The sequence below is a fragment of the Danio rerio genome, chromosome 18, assembly GCF_052040795.2.
Source record: "Danio rerio strain M-AB ecotype USA chromosome 18, GRCz13ab, whole genome shotgun sequence".
In the NCBI taxonomy this organism is placed as follows: domain Eukaryota; kingdom Metazoa; phylum Chordata; class Actinopteri; order Cypriniformes; family Danionidae; genus Danio; species Danio rerio.
In genome coordinates, this window is record NC_141038.1 from 22,008,638 (window position 1) to 22,021,400 (window position 12,763).

Sequence of the window (12,763 nt, forward strand, 5' to 3'; positions counted from 1 at the left end):
AAGCATTAGTTAGAGCAGTGTTTCTCAACCACGTTCCTGGAGGACCAACAGCACTGCATGTTTTGGATGTCTTCTTTTGTCTGCTGATGATCTGAATCAGGTCTGTGTGGTTAAGGAGACATGGAAAATGTGCAAAGCTGGTGGTCCTCCAGGAATGTGGTTGAGTTACAGATTGAAGAAAATCAAATCAAAATTAAACTGTGATGTCATAAACCAGGTAAAGAAAGTTACTTCAATGGCTGTATGTTTATTGATAGTTAAGACTTGCGTAGCTGAACTAAAGTAACGTTCGCTAGACGTCCAAGTATATTGCTCCAGGCCTGCTGCTCTGACTCCAGCCTGTGGAACCGGGCCTTATAAGCTGAATAGATGCTCCCGAGGATGAGGGTCTCAAAATGGGCCTGATTAAAAGAGTTGTCCTGCTCCTCCATCACAGCCAGTAACTTCTCCATTGCAGACGCAGTCTTTGGGATATTGTCATTTATAAGAGATAAAAAAGCTCGGCCTTGTCGCATAGATGCTATTTCTTGATCCCGCATGCCAATGTTATCGTCCACGTCAATCTCCAGTCCTCTCAATAAGAACTACAATAAAACCAAAGGTATTGGGGGGAAATGTTTAGTGATCCTGCACATTTAAAATTATAAGTATTTATTTTTAATATTTAATTTAAAATGTTAATACTACTATATTCAAGTAAACATATTTGCATCTGCAAACTGCTACTGACAGGTTGTCCATATTTCATATTGACACTTATTTGAAGATGTAATATTTTTGGGGGGTGGGGGGGAGCATGGAAATGCAAGGAAATGGAGCAAGACAATGCAAAATAACTCAATGTATTGTTTTAGAAATAATTATGCCAGAGAGGAATTTTATCATTACAGTGCTTAACTGCAACTTTTCAAGAGATCAATGACTTTGTGGAATGTAGGCTTTATTTTCTTACCTCAAACATCAGGTTAGCATCACCTACAGATCTGATAGATTTTTGAGGCTCGAGTCCTCCGTGAAGAACTGCTAAAACATCTGCAGCACAGCACACAGAGACTCGTAAATTACACAAATATTTGAGAGACAAACAGAAAGTGCATCAATTAAGTATAAAGCTTGAATAATGCAAAACAAACAATTTAAGCATTAAACTGTCCACAGTCACGGCACAATGCTCGAGTAACTATTTCCCCCCATGTGCTCAAGTAATTTAATGTCAAAATATTTTAATTCTGCCGTCATAGTTGGAAAAACTCAAGTCCAACATGACACACATGCCAGTTCCACAGTCTAACAAACTGCTAATGAAATCTAGTAGCACTATTATACCACTATAACTGTAATTACAATCTAAATCAACGTGTATTAAACAACAAATACCTTAAACAGAAGCACATATCGTGTCAAAAGTCCTTACCTGTTGTGTTCCAGGGCTCTCTAATGCCGAAGATCCCCAAAACAACAAATACTTTTATTTGTGTCAGCAGCATATCAGCAAAAATAAAATTCACTTTGATTCACGTATAGCTTCAGTCGTCGTTTGTTTCAGCTCCACAAAAAGGCTGAATCCCTGAGAGAGAGACCGTCTTTAGTGCGCTGCATTTTTTCACCTGCGGAAAAAGACAATTGGAGCCAAACTGGGTCATGCAGAAAGAGCAACTGAAGAACTATCATTTACAATACATATTTCAATAAAATCCTCACAGACCATCACATTTAAAAATTAAAACCTGTATATTATAGCTTTTTAGTGCTTGGGACTCATTCAGTAAAAGAAAACAGTTCTGTAAACATTTTGATTACCTGTCACTTTCAGGATTTTCATCTAAATTACAGTATTTTTATTTTCAAATTACATTTACAGACCTTTACAAAAATAAAAGACAGTTAGAGCCAAACTGGGCCATGCAAAAAGTACTATCAATGTATTACAATACATAAGCCATTAAAACATCACAAACCATCACATTATAAACCATTAAAACCTGTATCATTGCTTTTTAGTGTTTGGGGCGACATCAATAAATGAAAACATTTCTGTAAACATTCTGATTACATATTCAATTAAAATCATCCCCGGCAATCATATTTATTAATGAAAACCTGTTTAATAGTGCTTTTTAGTGTTTAGGATATATTACATACATGAAAACGGTTCTGTAAACATTCTGATCATTTGTAATTTCCCAGATTTTTATCTAAATTACAGTTTTTTTTTATTTAGATTAAATTAATTACTTTACACAAATAAAAGATAATTAGAGCCAAACTGGGCCATGCAAAAAGTACCATCATTTACAATACACATTCCATAAAAAACATCACATCACATTTACCATTAAAATATGTATAATGCTGCTTTTTAGTGTTTGAGAAGACATCAATAAATGAAACCAGTTCTGCAAACATTCTGATCACCTGTCATTTCCAAGATTTTCATCTAAATGACAGTATTTTTATTCAGATTACTTTAATTGGAGCCAAACTGGGCCATGGAGTACATTTACATTACATATTCCATTAAAAAACATCACAGACCATCATATTTAATTATGAAAACCTGTATAATATTGCTTTTTAGTGTTTGGGACATATTACATACATAAAAACATATGGAAACATTCGTAATTTTCAAGATTTACATCTAAATTACAGTATTTATATTATATTTATTTATATTTACATTAATTACAGACCTTTAAATAAATAAATGTTAACACTTTAATAAAACCTAAACTACATGTAATGTAATGACAGGCCTCCAACACACAGGAGCAGCAGAGCCACGTAAACGTGCGATGACGTCACTGCGAAGAAATGTGCTGTTTACTTCCTGGGCTTCACTTCACTTTCACAAGCAGTCTTCTGGTATGGCTAAGATTTAACACATGCTAACATTCATACATATTTTTTTCTGAACGCGAATAATTCTTACACCTGGGATTATTATATCCTGCGTTTGATTGAGCACTCGTTAGGATCGTGAAAGTTAAGTAGACCCTGGTTTATGTTAGCATTAGCTGCTTAGAGTAGCTGGCCAAATTAGATGGACACAATTTGATTAGCGAATTGCTAAGTCAAAATCTACAATACATTCAGTTACACGTTGTTATTACAACCTTATTAACCCAATTCATCATCTAAATCTGACTTAAATAGTGTTCATGTAACGTTAGATAGCAAGCAGCAGTTCCTTCATAAATGTTGCAAAATATGGCTTTACATCAGTGTATCATCTACTTTGAAGCCCAATTAGTGTCTTACCCTATTAACTAAACTACACGAATGTACCCATCTAAAACACAGCTGATCCAGTGAGCCGTTCATCTGCTATTGTGGTGAAGCAGCTTTAGATTGAAGGTGTCATGGATTCTGGTGAGGATGGAGGTTGTGTTGGAGGTCCATCAGGGGATGAAAACTACTTCCAGGGCTACACCTTCACTGATCGCTCCCATTCCAGCCGTGTTGTGAAGAGCATCATGGACTTGTGCCTGGAGGACGGGCTGTTTGCAGACGTCATTGTGACTGTGGACAGTAAAGAGTTCCAGCTTCACCGTTTGGTGCTGTCGGCTCAAAGCAGCTTCTTCAGGTCCATGTTCACCTCAAACCTCAGAGAGGCTTATGACCGTAATATTGAGCTGAAGGACGTCAGTGCAACCGTCTTCCAGTCACTGGTGGACTACATCTACCATGGGATGATCAAGCTGAGGGTTGAAGATCTGCAGGACACATATGAAATGGCCGATATGTATCAGCTCACCGCTCTGTTTGAGGAGTGCTCCCGCTTTCTGTCACGGACTGTGGATGTTAGGAACTGCCTTCAGGTATTCTATGGTTTGTAACGTGGACATAAATGTTTTCATGAGCTGAAACATTAGTAAAACTACTGACACTCTTTTTTTCAGGTGATGTGGTTGGCGGACAGACACAGTGACCAGGAGTTGTATACCGCTGCCAAGCACTGTGCAAAGATACACCTGGTTCAGCTGCACCAGACAGATGAGTTCCTGAATTTGCCATTGTGCCTTCTCATGGACATCATTAAAGGTGAATGAATAGCAGATTGCTTTTGCATTAGATGAAGTCAGAATTTTTTTTTTTTAAATATATATCTGCTTCTTTAGATGGTGTGCCAAGCTCACAAAATCCAACCGCAGCTATTGAATCTTGGATCAATCACAACAAAGTGGAGCGAGAGGAGTATTCTGATATGCTTCTTGACAGCCTAAAGGTTAGTAATGATTAAGAGTTGGACAGCATGGACATTTTACAGTATTTATACATACAAATGCTTTTGTCCCTCACAATGCTTTACTAATGGCATATATTTTTCAGATAAATCAAAGCTTTATTAATGTTTATTTTTTGCTGGTGTATTTAGATCAGTAAGTGCAAATTCGTATTTGCCATTCCAATACATTATTTTAAATGCATTAAAATAAATTATTAGATTATTTTGTTTACATCTATTTTTAAATGTATTTCAGTAAACATATTAAATTTGTAATTTATTTGAATTTGTATTTATTTTTATCAGTATATTTTTATTTGCAAAGACAATTTGTAACTGTTCCTGAAGGTTATAATGCCTAAAATGATATTCAATTTATTATTATTATTATTATTATAATTTTTATTATTAAACAGTTAATTTTTTGGATGGCTATTTTATTGTTTTCCCCATACATTTATTCTGCGAGGCACCCTTTACAGTGACGTCAGGGATGATCTTTCGTAATGTCCTATCATCCTTTTTTAAAATAATTTTTTTGTTTTTTAATCTCTACTGATAAAAAATGTACTATATTCCTATATAAGTGCTGTATTCTCCTATTTTTTGCATCCTATTGTTCTTGTTATGCAATATCAAAAAAATGTCATCACATCCTTGAGTGCTTTAGCCTGAATCATAAAGATTTAACATAAAAAATAACCTAAAATACGTTTTACTCAGAAACCTAATAATCATAACGCTCTGATAGCAGTTTACAGCAGCTGAAATCACATGAATAAAGTGTGTTCATAACCTCAAATAATGAGGAACATCATCATCCACTCCTTTAGTATGTTAACGCTATGGATGAGATGGTTTGTTTAGTCCTTTTTTTAAACACATTGTTCCTTTGAATTTCTTTGTGATTTTAAAGAAATGTAAAGATTTCTCTCCTACAAACAAACGACGATGGTGCAATATATTATTTCTGAAAGCCAATGTGATTGCACAATTGAATATCATGGTTACAGTGTGTTTAATTGGTAACACTTTATTTTGAGGGTCCATTTGAGTATAAGTAGACTATCTGCTAAATATCTTTTGATACCGCTCCTTCAGCAGACTTTTAACTTACTGTAAGAAACTTTGCAAGTACATGTCAACTTACACTAACCCTAATCCTTAACCCCAACCTAACAGTCTACTTATAATCTAATGAGAATTAGTTGCCATGTAGATGCAATGTAACTTAACTTCAACAAACAGACCATCAAAATAATGTGTGGCCGGTTAAGGTTATAGTTTAATTATTTAATTTCATAATCAGAGCGAACAAATGCAACCAAATTTGATGTATTCCCCTTCACTCAATTTAACTCAGTTTAGGGCTATGTTGACTAAATAAGATTTAAAAAATAAAATAATTTAACATATTTTAATTCTAACAAATTGTTCTAGTGTTCTAATTGTTCTGCAATTGCACTGTTTACATTGTAGGGACGAGCAGCAATGTAGTGACGAGTGTTTCCCAAAACCATAGTTGCTTTGTTGCAGATCTATTGTTTGATCCACGTTGGTTATAACATAAAATATCCATAATGATGCTCTAAATAGGGCGGAGTTACAACTTCTTAAGAGATTTTTTTTTTGTGCAAATTATATTGTTTTACACGCACACAAATATGTATTTTTTTTTAAATGCAACATTAGGCTAGTTTTGGTAAAAACATGCACTCGTTTTCCATATTAATTGAAATATATGTAAACGTCACATATAGGGCCTATGTTTCCTTTACAAATATTATGAATATTCCATATTCTATTCTAAAACATAAAAACACTTAGCTAACATATAATCTCATTTAGTATACATTTTATAAAATGTTAATGGTTGTAATTTACACTAGGCTATTTAAGAAATGAAAAAAACCTACTTAATAATAACAACAATAATTATAGTTATTATTATTTTCATATTATTAATTTATTATTATTATTATTATTAAGTAGGATAATGTTTGTATATTTATTTATTTGAATTTTTTTAAAAAGTCTACTTTTACAACTTATCATTCATTCATTTTCTTTTCATTCATTTATTAATCTGGGGTCGCTACAGCGGAATGAACCAACTTATCCAGTCGATGTTTTACGGAGCAGCTGCAACCCACTTTTACATCTTTGACACATTGAAACCACTGCAGAAATTTTGTAACCAATAGACCCATGTTAAATACAGTAGGCTACAGATACATTTCTTATTAAATAACCTACTATAAATTAAAACCATTAACCGATAATAAATATATATTTTGTTTTCACAAGCTTTGGAGAGGTAATGTAAAATCTGCTTTTAAATAATAGGTTACCTATAGCTAGGGCCTGACAGATTCTAATTATATCAGACATTTTTTTGCTATTTCTGCAAAGAATTTTGTAAAAAAAAAAAATTGCGGATTTGTGTTGAATGATTTTAGGAGTTTCATAACTAAAAACTTCATTTATAAATAATAAATAATACATTTTAACTATTATTTATTGTGTTTACAATGCAAATCCAATGAGATCCACTTATTTGCTAAACAAAGCAAGTGTCATTTAATATATCTACAAAAAGACAGAAATTGTTACTTTACAAACTGTATTGTAAACCATTCTTATAAACATTTTAATATACTATTATTATATCATAATACTAGTGAAATTAATAAAAAAACTGAATAAATATAAATTTACACACATTAACACAAGTAAAAATAGAATCAATGATGGGCTACAAATCTGTGAAACACTGCGGATTTCTGCGCGCACAGATTCCCTGTGAGTCTACCTATAGCTTTCGTCATGAGCCACAGCTGTGTTCAAAATGACATAATCGTTCTCAAAGTGCACTACGAAGGGAGCACAATTGTCAATATAAAGATCGCTAAAACTGAACGGTAAAAATACTTTGAAAGTAAATTACACCTAAGAGTGATGTTTTTTTTATCATTCCAAGTTTAAATGTTGGAGCGTTTAAAACAAATAGGGCATAGGAGCGGATAACTGAATAGAACACAACCAAGAACTATGCTTCTAACTACAGCTCTAGAAGTGTAGTTGCAAGTGTACAAGTTTTCAACGCAGTTTGCGAATGTTCTTTGTGAAAAAACATCAAATTAACGAACCATGTTTTTACCAACGGAACTTGCGACCTTAGTTGGCTAACAATGGTTGGCTAACCCCTGGTTTTTTATTAGCATTACATACCTTGCATGCTCATTATTGACTTTGTTGTGTTTTAGGAGATTGGGGAAAAAGTGCACATATACCTAATTGGAAAGGAAGACACACGCACACACTCACTAGCAGTGTCTCTTCATTGTGACGAGGACGACGCCATCAGTGTGAGCGGCCAGAACAGTCTGTGCCACCAGATCACAGCTGCCTGCAAACATGGGGCGGATCTATATGTTGTAGGAGGCTCCATACCGCGACGCATGTGGAAATGCAACATGCACACGATGGACTGGGAACGCTGCGCCCCTCTGCCCCGGGACCGTCTCCACCACACGCTAGTGTCCGTGTCCACAGAGGACGCCATATACTCATTGGGAGGCAAAACCCTTCAGGACACTCTCTCAAACGCCGTCATTTGCTACACCGTAAAGGACAACATATGGAAAGAGACCACTCAGCTAGACACGGCAGTATCAGGTGCAGCCGGAGTCAATTTGGGAGGTACCATTTACCTTTTGGGTGGAGAAGAAAATGACATGGACTTCTTTACCAAGCCTTCTCGCCTTATACAGTGCTTTGAGACTGCCACCCAGAGGTGCCAGACCAAGCCCTACATGCTGCCTTTTGCTGGATGCATGCATGCCACCGCTCATAAGGACCTTATTTTTGTGGTGGCAGAGGGCGACTCTTTGGTGTGTTATAACCCACTGCTGGACAGTTTCACGAGGTTGCGCTTCCCTGAAGTTTGGAGCTGTGTGCCATCTTTATGGAAAGTGGCCAGCTGCAATGGGTGCATTTATGTTTTTAGGGACAAATGCAAGAAAGGCGATGCGAACACTTTGAAGTTGAACCCTGCCACATCTGTGGTCTCTGTAATCAAGGGAATCAAAATCCTGCTCACGAACTGGCAGTTTGTACTGGCCTGAGATGTTTGATGTAATGCATGGGACCATAATAAATGTACTGCGGTGGTACCAGTAATGGTTTGTGCATTGATTTAATAGACAGCAGTCATGTTGAAGTTGTTACTGTGATACAGTGGTACAAGCTTTACAATGTCATGTGACGTGTTACACAGTAGGACAAACTTGAAGTGTTAATGAAGGCCAGATTATAATGTATGATGTTTTGCAGATGACCATCCGAGTATGATAAGCTTATCAGTTTGAATTTGTTTGGATTTCAAAAGGAATTCATATTTCAATTAACATTCCACAATGTGTTTCTTTAATCGAAAGTGAAACTGAATTTGTACACAGCATTTGTTGAATAAGCTGAACACATTGTTGGTGTGTGTATACAGCTGTTGATTGCATATACGGTTGAAACTAGAAGTTTACATACATTTTAAAAAAAGGAACATAACCATTTTTTTTAAAAGTCTGATGGTAAATTATACCAAACGTTTACTATTTTAGGTCCGTTAGGATTACCTAAATGATTTACATTTGCTAAATGCCAGAATAATGAGAGATTTTCTTTAGAATTGTTTATTAATTTCTAGACAGTCAAAAGTTTACACACATTTCCTTGGTATTTTTTTTAGCTTTGCTTTTCCACTGTATAAATTTGGTCAAATGTTTTGGGTATCCTTCCACAAGCTTCTTACAATAGTTTGAAGGAATTTTGGCCCGTTCCTCCTGACAGAATTGGTGTAACTGAGTCAGATTTGTAGGCTGTCTTGCTCGCACAAGCTTTTTTAACTCTGCTCACAAATTTTCCATAGGATTGAGATCAGGGCTTTATGATGGCCACTCCAAAACATTCACTCTGTCGTCCTTAAAGCATATTTTAACTAATTTGGCAGTATTCTTAGGGTCATGGTCTGTTTGGAAGACCTATATGTGGCCAGGTTTTAATGCTGCCGTTCCTATACTTCACAGTTGGGATTGTGTTCCTAGGCTTGTAAGCTTTCCCTTTTGTCCTCCAAATGTAACACTGGTCATTATGGCCAAACAGTTCAATCTTGGTTCCATCAGACCACAGAACATGTCTTCAAAAATTATTCTTTTTCAGTGTAATTTAGCATATTGTAATTTTTTTTTTTTTTTGATTCTGGCTTGTTGATTTTCCCATGTTGTCACAAAAGGAAGCAGTGTGTTTGAGGTTTTCCTTAAATACTATTTCACAGTTGTGCCTCTAATTAACTTAAATGTTGTCAATTAGCCAATCAGAAACTTCTAAAACCCTGACACCATCATCTGAGCTTTTTCAAAGGCATAATAATCTTATTAATCTTATCTAATTGCATGTAAACTTGACTTCTTCCATTATTCTGCTATTAAGCATAACAGAAACTAATTTAATAATCCTAATTTACCTAAAACAGAAAAAGTTTAGTCACATTACCTTTTTAAAAATGGTTATGTGCCTTTTTATACAGTGTTTGTAAACTACTGGTTTCGACTGTAGTAGCCACCCCCTAATGAGGGATGATATGCAATATATGGTGTGCTTTAAATGTCTGCAAAGATGCACTGAACATAAGGAAATGTTCTACAGATTAACAATGCAAAACATCTTCAAGAAGTTAATGGTCAGGGGCCATTTATATAACAATTGTTATGATATCTTTTGAAAAATCTACACTTGTCAGAAATCTCATCTTCCTACTTTTCTCAATTGTCATCTCAGATCCCATTTGTCAGAGGTTTATGTCTGCTAAGTATAAATTGAGTTGGATTCCTCCTTATGCTGGTCTGCAAATTGTATTCTACAACTGTTTACATTTTACTTCGTATCATCGTACAGTATATAAAGATGTAGTCAATTTTGACATCTGCCAGAGATGCAAGTAAGCATGTTCTTGTTGAACTTTTGAGGCTGGTTCATAATATTGTTACTAAAAACTTTGAAGTGACTGAATTTTTTTTAAATAAATGTCTGTGGTGTTCAACTCTGTACATTTAATAAACATTTCTTTTGAGTTAAATCATAAAGTAACGTATGCATTTCATGGTTTGAGTAAACAGTTACAATAAAAAATTTCATTCGTTCAATAATTTTCAATAATTCATCAGGGGTCGCCACAGTGGAATGAACCGCCAACTATTCCAGCATGTTTTACACAGTGAATGCCCTTCCAGCTGGATACATGCACTGGAAAACAACCATACATTCTCACCTTCACATACATAAGCTACGATCAATTGGGTTTATTTAATCACTTTGTTCAAGTTTTTTGACTTTGGGGGAAAAACTGGAGCACCCGGAGGAAACCCACACAAACACGGGGAGAACATGCAGACTCCAGCAACCTTCTTGCTGTGAGGCAACAGTTCTAGCCACTGTGAGCCACACAATAATATTAATATTAAACTGAATTGAGTTCTGATTTTCTTCTGCTGAACAAAAGAAGATATTCTGAAAGAAGAAAAGTTTTCATATCCTTCCAATTAAAATCAGTGGGGTCCAGTTATGTTTTGGTCTGCATGTTTTTTTTATAAAATTGACAACGGTAGAAACAACAAAACATCTTTGCTTGTTACTGCTGTTCTAAACAGTTTAAAGAGTTGTACTTTTATTTGTTTATGACACTGATGCCAGAAACCTCTAAATAAAGATGTTGAACTGGAGTTTAGGGATGTACAGTGTGAAATGCAAGCATTTAAATATCCAGTATTAACTGTTAACTCTGTGTAAACTATGAGCAGTGAGAAGCATGAAGCAAGATAACATAGGATCCTGTTTACATACACATTCAGAATGACCTAAGCTTGACCAGTTACTCTAAAAACTGAAGCTATTTCAATTTACTAGAACTTCATCTGTTAAACTTCTTTAACACAATTTACATTGTAAAAATGCTATAGAAATTAAAATAAATTCAATCAGGGGAAGCAATTTACAGGTCTTACCGGTCTAGGACAACAAAATTATGACGTAAATGGGGAATTTTTGTGGATTAATATGTGGGGGAACATTGATTTTCAAGCGACAGCAATTCCAAAAACAGAATATAAATAATATGTATGTACACTACCTGACAAAAGTCTTGTCAACCTGTTTCAGTTGTAAGATCAACAAATAATAACTTGGCTTCTAGTTGATCAATTGGGAAAGTAGCAGAAGGTAGATTTTTCCTGGAATCCGCATGGATCCGATTCTCAAAGAATCAGTCAAGTTTATTGAAGGAAAAATAGTTTTTGGTTACATTCAGTATGAAGGCGTGTGAGAGATCTGCAGAGTGGATGGCAACATCTACAGCCTGAGGTATCAAGACATTTGGGCTGCCCATTACATTACAAACCACAGGTGAGGGCAAATTTATACTTCAGCCTCCACATCAAAGTTCCTGAAAGCAAAGTGGTCAAGGTGCACCAGAATTGGCCAGCCCGGTCACCAGATATGAACATTATTGAGGGGTAAGATGAAAGAGGAGGCACTGAAGATGAATCCAAAGAATTTTGATGAACTCTGGGAGTCCAGCATGAACGCCTTCTTTGCCATTCCAGATGACTATTAATAAGCTATTTGAGTCATTTCAGAGATGTATGGATGCAGTCCTCCAGGCTCATAGGAGTCATGCACGATATTAATTCCTTTTTCCACTACATCATGACTTTATATTCTATAATGTACATAAATTTATTTTGGTAAAATTAGCATAATCTAGACACCTTTGTCTTTCATATAAGCCACTTCTGATAGCAAATGATCGACTAGAAGTCAAGTTAATATTTGTTATTACTAAAATTTGGATTGGTGATAGGATGGCAGGTAGAATATGTAAGAAGTATGTTTTTCCTAAAACTCGGTTTTAACTCGAAATAATAAAGTTGCTTTCATGTCATGTTATAATTAGGAGATTCTAATTGGTAAAAATCATTTGCAATTAAAACTGGGAATTTTTGGAGAGCTATGGCTGGTTGACATAATTATAGCAGTGAAATGATGGTATTTTTACATAAGGTAAACATAGCATAAACACTTGTGTTACTGTGCTTTCTAGCTTATATTTTGATTTATATATATTACAGTCCCAAAGGCTGTGTTAGCATTTCAGGAATTGTGTTATAACAAAGACGTGACTTACATCCACTAGATGTTTACTTTGGTAAGATAAGCCATCTTGTGAATGGCAAGGCAGTAAATGCTCCCTATTTGTATCCATGAAGCTGGGTGTAAAGGGGGCTGGAAGGGCCAAAGAAAGCCAGGTTTAGTCGGGAAACCGACAATTCGATCCCATTGATGTGTTTCAAGAAGCAGCGGTACTGTAACTTAAGACAAATACCATGTCCGACTTTGTGAACTATTCTAAGCATCAGTTGCTGACACCAATGCTGGGGGGCTGGGAGGCTTATTAAGGCCCACCCACAGGAACTGCCACCCTCT

The 12,763-nt window shown here is 35.4% G+C and overlaps 2 protein-coding genes across 2 annotated transcripts; one reads left to right on the forward strand and one right to left on the reverse strand.

The window, feature by feature from the left end:
• Positions 1-227: 227 nt before the first annotated feature.
• On the reverse strand, positions 228-1,597 carry LOC101883522 (protein FAM180A). The gene is made up of 3 exons (XM_087293138.1): positions 1,415-1,597; positions 953-1,032; positions 228-584 (listed from the first exon to the last, which is right to left on the reverse strand). Exons 1-3 carry the CDS (start codon positions 1,485-1,487, stop codon positions 258-260), a joined length of 480 nt encoding a protein of 159 aa, XP_087149264.1. The 5' UTR covers positions 1,488-1,597; the 3' UTR covers positions 228-257.
• A 1,217-nt stretch (positions 1,598-2,814) lies between these two features.
• Positions 2,815-8,410, forward strand: kbtbd4 (kelch repeat and BTB (POZ) domain containing 4). Its single transcript, NM_200209.1, is given in 5 exon segments — positions 2,815-2,865; positions 3,304-3,821; positions 3,903-4,044; positions 4,122-4,228; positions 7,495-8,410. Coding segments are annotated over 4 exon segments (1,569 nt in total). The 5' UTR covers positions 2,815-2,865; positions 3,304-3,362; the 3' UTR covers positions 8,356-8,410.
• The last annotated feature ends 4,353 nt before the right edge of the window (positions 8,411-12,763 follow it).

Excerpts from the sequence above, each read along its gene's own strand:
- LOC101883522 (XM_087293138.1), bottom strand. The coding sequence starts at position 1,487 with ATGCTGCTGACACAAATAAAAGTATTTGTTGTTTTGGGGATCTTCGGC. Across the intron at positions 1,033-1,414 it reads AGAGCCCTGGAACACAACAG|ATGTTTTAGCAGTTCTTCAC; the intron begins GTAAGGACTTTT and ends GCTGTGCTGCAG. Across the intron at positions 585-952 it reads ATGCTAACCTGATGTTTGAG|TTCTTATTGAGAGGACTGGA; the intron begins GTAAGAAAATAA and ends GTTTTATTGTAG.